This window comes from Carcharhinus amblyrhynchos, chromosome 9 (assembly GCF_965287045.1).
Source record: "Carcharhinus amblyrhynchos chromosome 9, sCarAmb.v2.hapA, whole genome shotgun sequence".
In the NCBI taxonomy this organism is placed as follows: Eukaryota; Metazoa; Chordata; class Chondrichthyes; order Carcharhiniformes; family Carcharhinidae; genus Carcharhinus; species Carcharhinus amblyrhynchos.
In genome coordinates, this window is record NC_137332.1 from 22424550 (window position 1) to 22443330 (window position 18781).

The 18781-nt window shown below is 43.1% G+C and overlaps 1 protein-coding gene across 6 annotated transcripts in view; it reads left to right on the plus strand.

Annotated features, from left to right (window-relative positions):
• szt2 (SZT2 subunit of KICSTOR complex) overlaps positions 1-18781 on the plus strand; it is a 216868-nt gene that overhangs the window by 137776 nt on the left and 60311 nt on the right. For 4 of the 6 annotated variants that reach the window (XM_080195312.1, XM_080195315.1, XM_080195314.1 and 1 more), the window contains 8 exons: positions 132-313; positions 494-675; positions 1943-2040; positions 6475-6607; positions 8113-8240; positions 9263-9310; positions 11853-11992; positions 13149-13331. In XM_080195312.1, coding sequence (XP_080051438.1) covers positions 132-313; positions 494-675; positions 1943-2040; positions 6475-6607; positions 8113-8240; positions 9263-9310; positions 11853-11992; positions 13149-13331 — 1094 coding nt within the window. The remainder of the gene's footprint in view (positions 1-131; positions 314-493; positions 676-1942; positions 2041-6474; positions 6608-8112; positions 8241-9262; positions 9311-11852; positions 11993-13148; positions 13332-18781) is intronic. The other 2 variants (XM_080195317.1, XM_080195316.1) reach the window with 1 other exon arrangement.

An 18781-nucleotide genomic window follows, 5' to 3' on the forward strand; every position in this document is an offset into this window, starting at 1 on the left:
GAGTCCCCTTTTAGACTCCTTTTGTACTTCACAGGTTTCCCTTCACGTCCTGGGAAGTGCCAATGTATTTTTTTGACTGGCTTTCACATTGCGAGCATTCCTTAACAGGTACATTTTTTCTGAATGGTCAGGTCGGTTCAGCAGGTCAGGGTCAGAGACTAAGGAAGCAACAATCCTTTCTGTCAGTGCGACTGGAAGTAAAAGCAGTCCTGTACCTGTGCACATTGTACCTGTTTCAACCTCTACCTCGAGCAACTCAGAATCCACCACTCCAACAAGCAAGACAGGCCGACGTAGTTTCTGGGATATGTTGGTGAGTGTAAAAACATGGACGCCAACAGTGCTACACCCAACGCGTGAAATGTTACTGCAAAAATGTGAATCGTATGCACTCACAAAACACCATGTAATGGCAAGTCCACTGTGTGCTACTGAGCTATGTGGGCAGTCTTCCTTGAGATGAAAAGTGACTGGGGATCTTTATCTTTTTCAGAGTAAGACTGACTTCTCAGACACTGGCACCCCTAAGACTACAGACGACATTGTCCTGGAAAAAACTGACGACAGTCGCATTCGCCGTAGACACAAAACAGAACATTTGAAGCAGTCTTCAAGTCATGACCGAACGTCAACAGTAGAACTAGAACAAACACAGAGGCAGGCAGCTTCAAGAAGGTAGAGTCCCCATCACCCAATCCATCCCTGTTAGTATTTGATTGTACAGTCACCGTCGATTACAAAGATGACATTTAAACTGTATTAAGTGAGCCGGCTATTTCAGGTAGTTCAATCAAATGCTTGGTCACCTTTTTGTTCATCCTCGTCACCCCACAGCACTATTTTAATGTATTTGAGTCACCCACTTAGTAAGTGTCAATTTCTGAAAGGCATTCGTCCAGAATTTGCTGGAGCAGCACAGCTCACAGTGGATGCTGTGAATGAAATTTGTATCTGAGGCTTCTAAGATGCAGATTTCTGGAAATGTGAATTGATCTTGGTACAGCGAGGTCTGAGCTTCAGATCTAGTAGTCTATCTGCTTAATTAGTTCAATTTAAGAATAGTGATCAAAACAGTACCAATGATAAAGGAGGAAATAGGGTGAATTTGAGTCAAATTAGATATCGAAAGAGAAACAATGGGCTGGATCTGGCAGCCGTTCAGCCAACTGAGCCAACCGACACATTTTTTTGTAATAACAGGCAAGCGGATTAAGGTTAAGGTTTATTTATTAGTGTCTCAAGTAAGGCTTACATTAACACTGCAATGAAGTTACTGTGAGATTCTCCTAGTCGCCGCATTCTGGCACCTGTTCGGGTCAGTGCATCTAATCAGCACGTCTTTCAGACCGTGGGAGGAAACTGGAGCATCCGGAGGAAACTCACGCAGATACAGGGAGAACGTGCAAACTCTGTACAGACAGTGACCCAAGCTGGAAATCAAACCTGGGTCCCTGGCGCTGTGAGGCAGCAGTACTAACTACTGTGCCACTGTGCTGCCTGATTACTAATCAATATACTATGTCTCACTGGATTTCCTGCTAATAAGTCTAGGTAGTATGGTCATTATTTATAAAAATATCCAAGTATATGTTAAGATCCAGAGCTGAGAGTCAATCTCGTTGATATTCACTCTTGTATGCACTGTCCTTTCTTTCTGACTTTTATTGTTCTTTTATCTGACTTTTATTCTCAGTTGAGATTTTCATGTGACCGATTAAGAGGTTTTATCGAGTATTTATTTCTGTCAGGGCAGCGTATTTAATAGTCCTCAATTATCGTGAAGATTAATTATCTGTTCTTGTTGTAATTTACATAGACAAGTTCGAAATGCCTCTCTGTTGTGGTGCTCCGTTATGTGTATGCGGCTTTGATATATGCAGATGAATATGTTGTAATAAATAAAAAATAAAGGTCATCGCTATTGCCTGCTAACTCTCTGCAGGAAGCGGACTGGCCAGCTGGAGGAAGGAGACCTGGGATCTCTTCATCCTCTTTTTCATGTCACTTGTCAGCAATGGATGGCATTCATGGGTAGACTGGGTGAGTACGTATTCTGGATTCTTTTTAAATCCTGAACAGTGGCTGTATTTGGATATGAAGCGATCTTTTTACATCCATAGCTGAGCTATACCAAAAAATGAATAGTACATTTTCTGTTTTCAGATTTGTTCATATTTTGATCTGTGAAATCGAACATTAAACCCCAGGTGTCAGGCCTTGGTCAGCCGCAGCATCCTTACCTGAGTCAAAAGTATGTGAGCTCAAGAACCTGAATATGTCATATTGACGGTTGCTTTTTGTGCAGTACTGAGGGAGTTCTTTGCCGTCTTTCAGATGTAGCATTAAGGCAAAGCCCTGTATTTCCCCCCTTCCCTTCATGTGGACAGAGAAGACACTATTGCACTGTTTCAAAAAAGAGCAGGGGAGTTTCCCCAGGTTTCATGGCCAACAGTTACCTCTTACCTAACATCCAGTCATTTATTTCATTCTTGTCTGTGGGAGCTTGCTGTTTGTAAAATTGGCTGTCTCATCTGTTACACTTCTTTAGCTGGGAAGCACTCTGGGGTGTCCTGAGCATGTGTTGAGGCTTCACATAAATGCAACTTTCTTCTCTCAAAGTGAACTACATTATTGTTTTGTTGAGCTGAGATGCCAAACTGATTTATCTATTATTGTGATAAGGGGTATGAGACCTCCCTATCAATACAAAAAATGAAAGTCAATGGCATTTCCCTATCTGTGATGCTTCTGGGACCACAATACATTTAGATGTATAAAGATGAGCACTTAATTAATGTTTACTGAGGCTTTGGATGCACAGCTTAATTGTACTCATCCATCTTTTTTGCCCACTAACAGAGTATGTTGGTAAAATTGTGGGCCTGAATTGGTCAGGATCCATTCATCTCCCCTTCAATTACTTCAATTAAGATGCAAATCTTTTCAAGTCCCACTGTGTGAAACAGCAGGTGCAATAAACTACAACCAACTCAGTGATGTTTACAACCAGATTGCTTGCATTAGTGTCTGTTCACCTCTAATTGTCAAGCTTCAGTCTGGATGATCCTCAGCTGTGGAATAATCCACTGACTCTCACGTGCACGGTATCTGGAGATCTGGATAATGCGGAGCTCATAACCTACAGCCATGTTCAGGAGTTTTTCTTTTTGCTAACCTCAGCTATCCTCTGAATACTGTTAAGCTATTGTTCTGCTGTTTAATCAAGAAAAGGTGAAATTGACCTGTCTTTGTGAGGGGAAACGTGTGGGGGAAGCTCAATGAAATTCTAAAATAATAACAGGCACGAGTAAACTTTCCAAGGCTGTTGAGCAATGGCTTAGATCTATCTCATTATTTCTTCTTTCATTTTAGGTACCTAGTGGTGAAGTTTAATTTGAGTCACAGTTTATACACCAAATGCCTTTTGGGGAGGGAGAATCCCTAGCTATGACAGACTGGTTATTGCAGGGAGAAAACTGTTGGGGTGATTCGGTGTGTCAGCTCATTCTGTTGCAAAATGTTCCCGAGTCACTGGAAATTGTTAACGTGTGGGCTTGACTGTGAACATCCCATAGGCAGGGATCTGAAGTTGAGGAGAAATGTGACAGACAATGTGATCCCTCACATGAAAGTACAGAAAGATGGAATCTACCCTGTTGGCCCCTCAACATATTATTCTAGAAAACTATCCTGTAAACACTCCAGAAATTCCTCCTCTGTTGTACTGTGACTAAATTTGACTCACCCAAGCTATATGCAGATTAAAGCCACTCATAATCACAGATGTTCCTTTATCACATGCATCTCTGATTTCCTGTCTAATGCTATTCCTAACATTACAGCTACAATTTGATGGTCTGTATACCACCCCTCTGAATGTTTTTTGCCCCTTGATGTTTCTTAACCCATACTGATGCCATATCTCCTGTGCTAACATCTTTCCTCAATATTGTATCAGTATCTTCTTCGATCAACAATGCAACTCCACCACCTTTTCCTTTCTGTCTGCCCTTCCTGAATAGACCTCAATGTTGAGTTCCTATCCTTGATCACCTTGGAGCCATGTCTGCTCAATCCCAACTATATCATACCCCTTTACATCTATCTGTGCAATTTTATTTTGAATGCTCTGAGCATTCAGGTATGAAACCTTAAGGCTAGTCCTTTTAAAGTTCCTCATCCTGTTCCTACTATTTTGTACTGTGTCCTTATCTGATTCTGCCCCTTGATTTCTCTGCCCATCACCTTTTCTTATTCTCGTTGCTATCTTTTTCTCTTGTTCTTGATTCCCCTGCTCTGAATCCTTACATAGGTTCCCATCCTCTTGCTACATTATTTTAATCCTCAGTGCCCCGCCCCCTCCCCCGCCAATGGATATTAGTCCCAGTCCTGCCCAGGTGTAAACCATCCACTTTGTACAGGTCTCATCTCTCCCAGAGCATGTCCCAATGCTCCAGGAGTCTGAAACCTTCCCCCTCACACCATCTTTTCAGCCACATATTCATGCTTTATATCCTGTTTTTCTACTCTGACCAGCATGCGGCAAAGGTAGTAATCCTGAGATTTTATCCCTGATGTCCTACTTTTCAACCTCCTAACTCCCTATATTCTGCTTTTAGAATATCAATTTTTTTTAACCAATGTCACTTGTATCAAGATGTACCACGACAACTGGCTGTCCTTCTCCCTTCAAAATGTCCTGCAGTGCTCTGAGACATCCCTGACCCTAGTACCAGGGAGGCAACATACCATCCTAGAGTCTGTTTTGAGGCCACAAAAACACCAATGTATTTTCTTCACATTTGAATCCCCTATGACTATTGCATTTTTATACCTTTTCCTCCTCTCCGGTGCAACAGAGCCACCCATGGTGCTATAGATTTGGCTGCTGCTGTTATCCCCTGAGAGACCATTCCTGTCAACTGTATCCAAAACAATACATCTGTTTTGCAGGAGAAAAGCTGCAGGAAATTCCTGCAATGTTTGCCTAGTCCTCTTACTCTGTCTAGTAGTCACCCATTCCCTTCCTGCCCATGGAGTTTGAGCCTGTGGTGTGACCATTTCTTTATACATGTGATCCACGATACTCTCTACCTCACAAATACTCCCCATGTCCCCAGACGCCATTTCAGCCCTGACACGCAGGCTTCCAGGAGCTAGAGCTGGAGACACTTCCTGCACACATAGTGGTCCTGGGAGCTGAGAACATTCCTGGTCTCCCACATGGAAAAGGAAAAGTAGACCATGGCTTGGAGTTCTCCTGCTATATCTTACCCCTTTTCATATCAAACAATATCAGCCTGGGCCCTTTCTCTCTGCTGAAGTTGTTTGATGATTTCTTAAGCGCACAAGATGTCACCTACTTAGCAAGATGTCATCAAGGGGAGGTGATGGCCTAGTGGTATTATCTCTATACTACTAATCCAGAAACTCCAACTGATGTTCTGGGGACCCGGGTTCAAATCCTGCCACCACAGATGGTGGAATTTAAATTTGATAAAAAATATCTGGAATTAAGAATCTACTGATAATCATTGTTGATTGTCGAAAAAATCCACCTGATTCACTAATGCCCTTGAGGGAAGGAAATCTGCCATCGTTACCTGGTCTGGCTGAAATGTGACTCCAGAGCCACAGCAATGTGGTTGACTCTCAACTGCTGTCTGAAATGGCCTAGCAAGTCATTCAATTCAAGGGCAATCAGAGATGGGCAATAGACGTTGGCCAGCTAGCAATGCCTATGTTCCATGAATGAATAATAAAAAGATTTACAAAGCTTTGTGTGGTTGTGTCCCCATCTGTTTTCAATTCCAGAAGAGGGAGGTAACCTGTTCATGTGCTCTTGATCCAACTGCTAGAACAGGTGCTTGAGTTTCCCAATTTTCTTATGAAAAAATACTTTCAGTTGATACTTCTCACAATGATACAACAATAGTCTTGCAACATGCCATATTGGGAAGTCTCTGACCACCTACATCACCAATTCAGTACCATATTGTCCTTAATATGAGCATATGAATTAGGAGCAGGGGTAGGCCACTCAGCTCCTTGATCCAGCTCCATCATTCAATAAGACCATGGCTGACCTGATTGTTACCTCAACCCCATATTCCTGCTTACCCCCGAGAATCACTCAACACCACCCCCCCACTCCGAATCTTTCTAGCACTGCCTTAAAGATATCTAACAATTCTCCCTCTGTTGCTCTTCAGGAAGAAAGTTTTAGAGACTCAGTCCCCTGAGGGGGAAAAAAAATCTCTTCATCACTGTCTTAACTGAGCAACCCCTTATTTTTAAACAGCAACCCCCTGGTTCTAGATCCTCTGACAGGAGGAAACATTCTCTCCACTTCCTCAGGAAATTAGAGTTTTCGATCAAGTCCTCTTTTACTCTCGTAAATTTTCGTGGATATGAACCTAACTTCTCCAATCACTCCTAGTTTTGACTTACTATGTGCCACATTTTTTCTTGCAGGGTGTCCCTCTGTGCAGCAATGTTCTGTTGATATCGGCTCCCGATTCCTACTCAGCTCCATTCTCACCGAGATTGTGAATTTGATCAGCAGCCTTGCCACTGACACTACTGTCAAAATCTTTGAAAAAATTTGGTAGGTTTCGGTTTGTTTGTGATGTGGGATGTAGGAAGTTTTGTTTCGGGACTCTGTTGCTCATATGTTTGAACTCAAGTCAAAACAATGTGGAAATAGTGCTGAATCCTTTGTACTCTAAATAGATAGAACTATTAAAAGATGCTTTGCTATGTCCCTTTAGGGGTGTGAAAGTTTTCTCTGTGTATTTTTTTTATTGGGGTCTCAACACCAGGTTAAAATCCAACAGGTTTATTTGGTAGCACGAGCTTTCGGACCACTGCCCTTTCATTGGGTGAGTGCACTTTTAACCTGGTGTTGTGAGACTTACTGTGCCTATCCCAGTCCAATGCTGGCATCTTCACATCATATTTTTTATTGCTCATGTTCTAGCTTTTGTTTGCAGTGGATTTGTCACTCTTGCCATCTGAAGGTTTATTTATTTATTTAATTCATGCATGGGACATAGACGTCGCTGTCTGGCCAGCTTTATTGCCCATCCCTACTTGCCCTTGTTCAGAGGGCAGTTGAGAGTCAACCACATTGCTGTGACTCTGGAGTCGTATGTAGGCCAGACCAGGTAAAGACAACAGATTTCCTTCCCTAAAGGACATTAATGAACTTTTCCGACATTGACAATAGTTTCATGGTCATCAGTAGATTCTTAATTTCAGATATTTTTTATCGAATTAGAATTCCATCATCTGCCATGGTGGGATTCGAACCCAGGACCCCAGAACATTAGTTGAGTTTCTGGATTGATAGTCTGGCAATTATACCACCAGGCCATCACCTCCTTAATAGCATTGCATGTAAGAAAGCCTGCCATAGAAATCTGGTGTAAATTGGTCCCTCTCTCTCTGTCTGCCATTTCTGCCTCTCCCCACCCAAGCAGCATGAAACCTATGTCTTTCTATGGAAATGAAAAATATACCCATGACTACACAGAATTTAAAACCATGTACGCAACAAAGATGCCAGAGATTTGTGTGGTTAAAGTGCCTTTAAAGTTCTGCAGCAATGAGTGTACATTCTACTACAGAAGTGTTACAGAATTCTGCAAGGCATTATGTTTTGCTTGGGGTAGGAAAATGGGAGCTGTGTTTTGTCTTTTTCACATGGAGTAGTATAACTTAATCTCCATGGCTTTAAATTAATTGCTAGCTTCAGAGGGGGGAAGAATAATTGAGCGAGAAATTTCTCTTCCCACCCATCACCTATGGTGGGAACTATACCTTCAACTTTTGGGTCTCAACTCTGAACTTTCCTTCCTTAAGCTCTGAATCTCCAATGCTCCCCTACCCCTTTGAAATCCATCTTAAATTCCACCATTTGGGCAAAACTTCTGGTCACTCCACCGCTGCCACCACCGCCCCGCCCCCCCACCCCCCAATAATTCAAAATTTGTTGTCATTATTCCAGCAATACTGTAGGAGACAGCAGCCACATGGTTGTTAACTCTTTAGAGGCTTTGCATTTTCTGAATCAAACTTTATCCCTCTTTTCTCCTTTTTATCGTACTTTAGCTCTCCACATGGTTCTACTTTCCTGCCATATTCTCTCAGTCAACACTCCAGTACTCGACCTGGTTCTGCTAGACAGTTTATTCTGATTGGACGTAATTTCCACCAGTGGCGTTACAGTACTGAGCAAGGTACGTTGTAAATAGTATTGGTTTGGTGTGTGCCTCCTCTTGCAAACCGAGTTAGCTAGGTGACGACAAAGTACAAATCCAAATTGAGCTTTGCACTGATTGGTTTGTCAGACACTACTTAGTAGTAGTCAGATGTTAAATGAAGCAGATCACTGCATGCCTTCATATTCGTCCACTGAGGTGAACAATAAGATTTGGATTTTCATACATAAATACACACGGGAGAGATTGACTAGTTGTCATGTAGTCAATGCTGACAATATAATTGGAATCCTAGCCAATTGCTAACAGTTTTTTAAAGAGGAAAGTAATGCATGTTAAGAATTGCTTTTGCACAACTGGAACCGAGGTTCCTGGAGAGGAATGATTATTTTGCTCTGTTAACTGAGAAGTCTTGCATGTTGCTTTTGTTGCTGGAACAATGGTTTGTATCCAGAAGTGTGGAGATGAAAGTATTTCTGCTTTCTAGTGACTGCTAATTATGATGTGGCAGAAAAACGAAGGGAAAGAAAGTCATTTTAAATGTCTGTGTGTCCAATTTGAAATTTAAAAGTATGTAGTTAGGATTCTTGGAACATTTAAATTGAATAATTATGTTAGCCTCTCTTGCTGAGAAGTCAGAATTTTTCTTCTGCATAATAAATTGCATCTCAGTGAATGGCTTTGAGCACATTGTGAGAAATTACTTTACCCCGACAGTCATGATGTCTCATTCTTAAATAAAGTTTAATAATAGATATATTATGGGCCATTTTCAAATGTGGCAATCATAAAAAAAAGTGTTTAATTGCAGCAATCAATCAATTTGGTATGGATTGTAACACAATGGGTGTAATAAATTACAGAAGATAAGATCTTGTGCATTAACTTACTTACCTGTCCAATTACTGAGTGAGTCCTCTTCTTTAGTATTGAAGCCTCATTGTGTCCGAGTGAGTGCCAAGTACTTGAGTGTCGTAATTGTTAATTTTCTCTGTCATGCTCTGCTGTGCTGTGCCTGCTCATATTTTATGTGCCAACAGTTGACTGTGATGGTGATGAGAGCAGATCTTTGGTAAATAATGTGAAACGTAAGTCTCACCAGATGTTTTTATGGTGATAATGGTGGTGGGTTAAGCTTGTGAAAGAATATCTTTCTTTAGATAGCAATGTTATGCTGTTCGGATGAAGAAATTAGGCATTGTCTGTGAAGCACCATATACATCTCTCTCAATTAGAGGGAGAGACAAAATTGGTTTATGTAGCTTGAGTGGGCATCACTCCACCTCAAAATGGGGTAAGGCAAAGAGATCAGCCTCAGTGAACTACCACAGACATCACTTCTGGCATCATTCAGCACTACTTAATAGCCATCTAGCCAACTGAGCTAACCATCTCCTACTGCTGTTTCTAATTTTTATAATTTATGTATCTCACTGAGGCCACAGTATGGGAGTCCAACAAATAGGAATTTGTGCTCTAGAAGGCATACAGCTGAAATAAAGAGCATGAGATATAGAAGAAGGCATAGACTATTTGGCCCCTGGAGCCTCCAATACTATCATGATTGATCTTCTACCTCAACTACCCATATCCCTTTATTTCCTGAGACCAAAAGTATATTGAGCTTGGTCTTAAATGTATTCATGATTGCAATATATGTCATGAAATCTGGACAGTATTGCTCATTTTCCCTTTGAAAATGACTATTTGTATTTAGGATTGTAACAGAAATCACCCCAAGTGCATTTGATTCACCAAACACTAGGGAAAAATGATAACTTCCACACATCTCTATGCAGCTGAAATTATCTTGCACTGGTCATGTTGATGTTATTGTATCATGGAAGTGCAACACTGAAAAAAATGCACTTATATTATTGAAAGGTAAGATTGAGGCTAAAATTGTCCTTCTCTCCTCCTTTGCTAACCAAATAATTTTTCTTCACTAATGGGGATCTGGAAGCAAATGTAAAATGCTGTGGGCCATGACACCCGCTGGCTGAGATGTTGAACATATGCTCCAGAACTTGCTGCATCCCTACCTAACCTGTTCTGGTAGAACTACAATGCTGGCATCTACCCACCAATACAAAAAATTGCCCCGTTGTTTCCTGTCGACAAAAAACAGGAACATCTAACCAGCTGCTATCAGCTCATCTTCAATCATTAGCGAAATGATAGAATCAGTAGTCAACCATGCCACGAAGCAGCATCAACTTACAAATAACTTGCTCAGTTTGAGTTCTGTCAGGTTCACTTGGCTTCAGACCTTTTACCTGTCTAGGTCAAAATACGGACATGGGCTAAATCTAGAGGTGGATGTGAGTGACTGTCTTTGAAATTAAGACAGCAGTTAACGATCGGGGCACTGAAGAGCCTTAGTAAAACTAAAGTCAGTATTGATTGGGGAAAAAGACTTCAGTTGCTGGATTCCTATCTCATACAAAGGAATGTGATTGTCATTGTTGGAGACCAATCACCTTAGTCCCAGGACATCAATACAGCTGTTTCTCTGGCAGCAGCTTAGAGCCCAGCTATCGTTAGCTGCATTGTCAATGATTTCCGTCACTCATGAGGTTCAGAATTAGGACAGTACTTTGATGAATGCACATTATACAGCTGCATTTGTAAAGCCTCAGATAACATCCAGCTTTGAGTGGCACGGTGGCAAAGTGGCTAGCATTGCTGCCTCACAGCACCAGGGACATGGGTTCAATTCAGGTGACAGTCTGTGTAGGGTTTGCACATTCTCCCCTGTCTGCCATAGTCGAAAGATGTGCAGGTTAGCTAGGTTGGCCATGTTCAATTTCCCCTTAGTGTCAGGGGGCTAGCAGGGTAAATACATGGGGTCATGGGGATAGGGCCTCAGTGGGATTGTTGTGGGTGCAGACCAAATGGCCGCCTCCTGCACTGTAGGGATTCTATGATTCTAATAAGTGGCAAGTAACTTTTGCACCACACAAATGCCAGGCATTGACCACCTTCAAAGAATACAAGCACTATTCATTTTCACTCAATGGCATAAGAGCACCTCATCATTGTAGGGGTCATCGCAGTAAAATAAATACCATGGCTACCAGAGGCTAGGTATTTTGTGGCCAGTGATTTTCCTCTCCAATAAAATTTGTTTCTAATGTAATTGAGGCTTTTTGTTTTTTTCCCTTGACTGTCAATGGTTTGTCTACACTGCCTCCCGTTTCCAGGCAAGACTTCATGCAGGCGATCTATCTGTTAGCCCCCCCACTTATTCTGTCTAATGCTTAACTTCGTGGGAATGACCCAATCTAAGTGATTTAAAATCATCACTTGCAGTGAATTTATTCTTGTCTTTCACCCTGAACTTTCCGCTTGATGGAACAGCTAAAATAGGTAACTGTCTTTCTGGGGAAACAGAAGTGCAATCTGGTTTGCCAGTCTGGTATGTTAAAACTTCAATGTACAGTGCTTCCCCGACTTGCTTTATTTTTAATTTGAAGGATATGAAGATGCTAGTTCTGATATGAATCATTATTTTTGTTAATTACTTGAAAATCCAGTATGTTAAAAAGATAAATGAACTTGTTACAGTTTTGTAGTGTGCTAATACTGTTACTTTCTCTCTCCCTCCCCCTCGCAAAATAAAACATGAAGCTCACAAGGGGTTTCAGAGGTTTGAGGCACTGGAGTTCAGTACAGCTGAGAAATCGGGTGATCCCTCCAGTGCAGGAGTTAGTGGGAGGGGTATGGTCCCCCGGCAACGATTCCTCGTAATTGACATCATTGATAAGAAGGTATCTAAGCTGCAACCTCATTAACTTCCTTTACTACTACAGTAAGAGTGATGTTGAAATTCCTCTTGTTGATCAAGTTTCCTAAAAATGTAATTTAAATCTAAAATAGGACTCCTTTTTTGATCAAATCAAATTACTGTGTACACTGGAATCTGAAACGAAAACAGAAAATGCTGGAAAAACTCGGCAGGTCTGCCAGTATCTGTGGGGAGACTGCAGTGCTAACATTTAAGAACATAAGAAATAGGAGCAGGAGTAGGCCATCTAGCCCCTCGAGCCTGCCCTGCCATTCAATAAGACCATGGCTGATCTGAAGTGGATCAGTTCCACTTTCCTGCTTTCTCCCCATAACCCTTAATTCCCTTGTCTATCAGAAATCTATCTACCCGTGACTTAAATATATTCAACGAGCTAGCCTCCACCACTTCAATGGGCAGAGAATTCCAGAGATTCACCACCCTTTGAGTGAAGAAGTTCCTCCTCAACTCCGTTCTAAACTGCACCCCCCCTTATTTTGAGGCTGTGCCCACTAGTTCTGTTTTCCTTTCTAAGCAGAAAGAATCTCTCGACCTCTACCCTATCTAGCCCCTTCAAGATCTTGTAAGTCTCTATAAGATCCCCCCTCAGCCTTCTAAACTCCGAGTACAGGCCCAGTCTATTGAGTCTCGCCTCATAAAAGAGGAGAAACTTTCAAGTTTGGATGACCCTTTGTCAGTGTTCTGTCTTTACATATGCTCTCAGATCTGCAGAGATTTTCTGTTTCTTGTTTGATACTTGTGTTAAATTTTTAAATGAAATTATTGACAGCAAGAATTTTATCTTGTATATTTCCTAAAGATGAGAAGTGTTACCTGTTATAGTTAATGTTAAAACTGGCTTAATTGTCAGTATTTATTAAGCGAAGTAGAAGTGTTGCAAATTCCGTCAATACTTGTAAAGAGAAAAGACAGGATTCCCGTTTTAAGTGTAAACCTTTGCCCAGAAATGTGAAATTGTTTTATTTTTCACCATGCTAATAGTCCAGTCTTTGAATCTTTTCTCTTAAAATGTTTTTATTCATTGTTTTGCCCCTTTTTAAAATAATATTCTCTCCTCTACTTACTATGTGCCGTGTTTTTGTTTTTGCGTGCTGATTGATGTGCTCTTACTTTTCCAGCTAATCCTGTACACCTATAACTGGTCAGTGGATCTGGGAGTGTCATTGAATCGAGGATTGATTCGTCTCATTCAGTGGCAGAATGCACGCTCTCATGTCGTGCACTGTCTCCTCAGTCAAAAGATGGGGCTCTTCCATCACTACTGTTTTGCTGATACACCTGTATACGATGACTCCAAACAGGTAATGCACTTCACCATCACAATGACAAATGTTGGGTGGAATTCTCCCCAAAAATTCTAAGAGTTAAATTTGTGGGAAAGCTGGAGCAATTAACACTTTTTTTTTCAGTGGGGGTTCACACTCAAGTCTCCCACACTCGGGCCCAAGCAAAGGTCGCCTGGGTGAATATCATTAGCTTTCAGGGGACGGGGCCTATTCCCACCCAGGAGGCTGAAATCAGCAGGCCTCTGCGCATGCACAGTGGCCCCGAACTGTCAGTCTCCTGTTTGCTGGCTAGCTTGATCACTAGCTAGCCGGGAGACCCTCAGTGCTACCCCCCAACCTTTTCACGGGCCCCTTGACCATTCCCGGGCCAGCCTCGACAGCAGCCCCCCACCGTGCACCCCCCCCCACCCCCCAATCCAGATTGCTCCAGCCTCTTTCAACCCCACCCAACCTCATGTAATGTAGACATCCCTGCCCCAACCTCCAGCTTGCCCTGATCCCTGGCTTCCCTCCTGCCCCTATGATCCCTATTGCAGAGTGGCAGCGGGACCCTCCCAACTGACCGATTTGCCCCCAGGACCCGCCGGTCCCATTTGTGCTGCCCCTTTGGCGCTGCCCTTGGGCAGTGCCAGGGAGCACTGGCTGGCATTGCCAGGGTGCTCATGCCCAGGGGACACCACACCCTGCCCCCACTGCCAACCCTCCCTGGGGTCCCCGATTACCCTCTCCTCCCTTCACTCCAGAACAGTCAGGCCGCTAGTTCCCCGAAAGCAGGAAGCTGGTGTAATCCCTGCTGGAGTGAAACACTGTGGCAGGGTAGGAGATGTTAGCGGATCTGGAGATTTCAGTCCTGGGCTTGCTAATAAGTATTTAAATAGTATGCTGAATACTATTTAAATATTGACCCCCCCCCCCTGCACCCCCCCATTTGATTTCCGGCACCATGCAGAAGCTGCCGGAAATCCAGCCCTGGGCAACACAAGCACAGCAGGAATGCTCACGGGAACCCCGCGAATGGGCTGATGTGCAATTCTCCCAGCCCGTTAGTGCTAAAAAATTAGCGCAGCAGGATGGGAGAATTGCAGCCGTTATCTTACAAGCCAGTAGAACCTATGTTGTCAATTTTATAAATCACTTTCATCACTTGTAGATATGTTGCCTACATCTTCAAGCATGACCTTATGCTTTTTTTCTGTTGGAAATAAAGGATGCATATTGTCAGAGGGGGAGAAAAACAGAGTTTGAATGTAACGGGAGCAAAGTGCTAGGAATGTAAAAGTGTGCACACTTGAATGAGAGGGTAACTTGTGTAATGGAATGCCTGAATGTAAGATGAGAAACTTTTTTTAAAAAAAAACATGTTTTTCTGGCTCGATTGCTACTGGATCATGAATTGTTCAGAATATTTTAGCCCAGCAAATTTGAACGAACTGAGTAGTTCCCTGCTTTTTAGAGATGATATGACTTGAGTTTACGGATGGCGTGGTGTTTAGCACTGCTGTCTCACAGTTCCAGGGACCCAGGTTTAATTCCGGCCTTGGGTGACTGTGTGGCATTGGAACATTCTCCCCGTACCTGCGTGGGTTTCCTCCGGGTGCTCTGGTTTTCTCCCACACTCCAAAGATGTGCAAATTATGTTGATTGGCTGTGCTAAATTGTCCCTCTGTATCAGGGGGATTAAAGGTAAAAATGTGGGATTACAGGGATATAGGGCCTGGGTGGAATTGTTGTTGATGCAGGCTTGATGGGCAAATGTCTCCTCCTGCACTGTAGGGATTCTATGATTCTCATAGTGGAGAGAATAGAAAGGAAAATTCTCACAAAATTTAAATGACTCCTAAATACAGCAGGAGGTAAAACTAGGATTTTTTTTATGGCACTCTAAATTCAGAGTAAATGAGAGAATGAACTGCCATTAGGATATCTCAAAGCACATTAAGTCGATCGTTTATTGTTGAGCTGTGGTTGCTATTTTTATGTAGCCAACTCCAGCAGCCAGTTTGCATAAAGGAACATCCCACAAGTAGCTAATGATCTGTTTATTGGTTTTGGTGATGTTGACTTAGGGAAGAACACTGACCAAGAGAATTTCCAATTCTTCTTCAAATAGTGGAATCTACATCTGACTCTTATTCAGAAGAATAAACATCCAATAATGCAGTATTGCATAAAAGTGTAAGAACAGATTTTGCACTCAAGTCTTTGGTGGAATGTGACTGAGACTCCAACAAGGTTACAATCAACTGGGGCATAAATATGGCCCTTCTTTTGAACCTTTGACTGTTTTTCAACTTACAGCACCAGCTGACATAACTGGGCGCAGTGACCCAATGCAGTGCAAGGGATGAACTGGAGACTGTCAAGTGCCATCGTGGCACCATATGGACGTAGCTGGTGTATAATTGGGTTTCACTGAAATGCTAGGATTACTATTATTAAGATATGGCCTTTTATGCTTGGGATTGAACCTGATCTTTGGAATTTTCAATGCTGAACACTTGATAATATTTTTAACAGTGCCATTTCTGTGGTTGAATACATGGGCTCTGGATTAACAATTTGTGTAAGACTCTTAACCTGTGCTCTCCTTTTCATTTAGCTTTTGCCTTAGATTTGGGAATGGGTGGGATGCAGGTTGGAGGTTACTGTCAGATCAGCAATGATCTTATTAAATAGTGCTGCATGCTTGAGGGCCTACTCCTGCTTCTGTTCATATCTGTTTGCAACTGAAATCCTGAAATAGTCCTGTACAATATTGTTGGGGAATAGAACTGAAACGTGATTATTCGTTAATTTGCACCAAGACTCTTTTAAGTTGTAGTAAACTTCTCTGAACTGTGAGCTGTAAAGATGTGCTCGAACAGATGGCTTGCCCTTTGAAGCGTATAATTTTGATATTAATTTAATAATATGTTGTACAAAGGAACTGTGATGCTTTATAAAATTGTTCAGCATTCTGCAGGTATTTGCCCTGAAGGGGATGGCAGGGCAACTGAGCGTGCTGATAACTGCCATCGCTGTGCATAGGCACTTCAAGCATTGATCAGTGTGACAGTAACTTGTCATGGCAACCAGCTGTTTGGTGCTGTCAGCATACATTAGGGACGGTCTCTGAACGTTAACAGGTAAATGGGAAAAAATACTTGCTGCAGTGACCACTTGTTCAGAAATGTTGGTGCATCACCGGCTCTCCCCTATCCACCGCCCTAGACACATCCTCATAGAACTCCAGTAAATTTGTCAGACACGACTTCCCTTTAATGAAACCGTGCTGCGTCTGCTCTATCAAGCAATTCCCTTCAAGATGCCTCGCAATTTCCTCCTTAATGACAGATTCTAACATTTTACCTACCACAGACGTTAAACTAACCGGCCTATGATTCCCCGCCTTTTGCCTGGCACCCTTCTTAAACAACGGCGTAACATTAGCCGTTTTCCAATCATCCGGCACTTCCCCGGAATCCAGCGACGTCTGGAAAATAACCACCAAGGCATCCACTATCACCTCCGCCATTTCTTTCAGAACCCTCGGATGCATTCCATCCGGTCCTGGGGACTTGTCCACAATCAGCCCCTCCAGTCTGTCGAGCACCGCCTTTCTAGTAACAGTAATGTCATTAAGACCCTCCAGTCCTACCACCTTTCCATCGCTAACACCCTGCAAATTATTCACGTCCTCCTCCATGAAGACAGAAACAAAAAAGTTATTCAATACCTTAGCCATATCCCCATCCCCTACCACTAGGTCCCCTTTCTCATCCTCTAAAGGACCAACATTCACCCTAGCCAGCCTCTTCCTTTTTATATATTTATAAAAACTCTTGCTATCCTTTTTTATATTAAGCGCTAGCCCAGCTTCATAGTTTCTCCTACCCTTCTTTATCAACTTCTTTGTCAATCTTTGTTGACATTTAAACCTTTCCCAATCCTCTTCTCGCCCACTACTCTTAGCTACTCTAAATTCCTCCGCTTTTAGTTTAACACTTTCCTTCACCTCCTTCGTTATCCATGGCTTATTACCTCTCCTCCTACTATCCTTTTTGACCATCGGAATAAATTTCCGCTGAGCACCAAGAAAGATCTCCTTAAAGATCCTCCACTGCTCCTCAACAGACCCTCCCTCCAACGCGCTCCCCCAGTCCACATTCTCCAATTCTTCTCTCATCCTACCGTACTCCCCTCTATTCAAACAAAGGACACGTGTCCGGGAACCCACTTTCTCCTCCTCCATCTGCACCAGAAACTCCGCCATACAATGATCACTCTCCCCAAGAGGATCCTTCACCACAAGGTCCCTAATGAAGGCGTTTGATAAAGTACCTCACAAGAGGTTATTGCAGAAGGTCGAGGGACATGGAGTTGGGGGTAGGGTGTTAGCGTGGATAGAGGATTGGTTGTCAAATAGGAGGCAGAGAGTGGGGGTCAACGGGTGCTATTCGGATTGGCGGATGGTGACTAGTGGAGTGCCCCAGGGGTCGGTGCTGGGGCCTCAGCTTTTTACCATTTATATAGATGATCTGGAGGAGGGAACCGAGTGTAGGGTGTCGAAATTTGCTGATGACACCAAGATTGGGGGAACGGCAAATTGTGCGGAGGGTGTGGAGAGCCTGCAGAAGGATCTAGATAGGCTGGGCGAATGGGCCAGGAAATGGCAAATGGAATTTAATGTTGGCAAGTGTGAGGTGGTCCACTTTGGTAGGAAGAATGGTAGGAAGGACTATTACTTACGTGGCGAAAAACTGCAGCAGGCGACGGTGCAGAGGGACCTCGGGGTCCTTGTGCATGAGTCGCAAAAACCCAGCTTGCAGGCGCAGCAGGTGGTCAGGAAGGCAAATGGGATGCTGGCCTTCATAGCGAGGGGGATTGAATATAAAAGTAGGGAGGTCTTGCTGCAGCTGTATAGGGCATTGGTGAGGCCGCAGCTGGAGTACTGTGTGCAGTTTTGGGCGCCGCACCTGCGCAAGGATATTTTGGCCTTGGAGGGAGTGCAGAGGAGGTTTACTAGGCTGATACCGGAGTTGAGGGGGTTGAGCTATGAGGAGAGGCTGAATAAACTGGGCTTGTACTCGTTAGAGTTTAGAAGAATGAGGGGAGATTTCATTGAGACGTATAAGATGATGAATGGGATGGATAGGATAGAGGTGGAGAGACTCTTCCCGCTCAAAAAAGACAGTAGGACTAGGGGGCACAGCCTCAAGATAAAAGGGGGGCGGTTTAGAACGGAGTTGAGGAGGAACTTCTTCACTCAAAGGGTGGTGAATCTCTGGAATTCTCTGCCCGTTGAAGTGGTGGAGGCTGCCTCGCTAAATATTTTTAAGACGCGGGTTGATGGGTTTTTGATAAGAGAGGGGATTAAGGGTTATGGGGAGAGGGCGGGAAAGTGGAACTGAGCAGTGACAGATCAGCCATGATCTTATTGAATGGCGGGGCAGGCTCGAAGGGCTAGATGGCCTACTCCTGCTCCT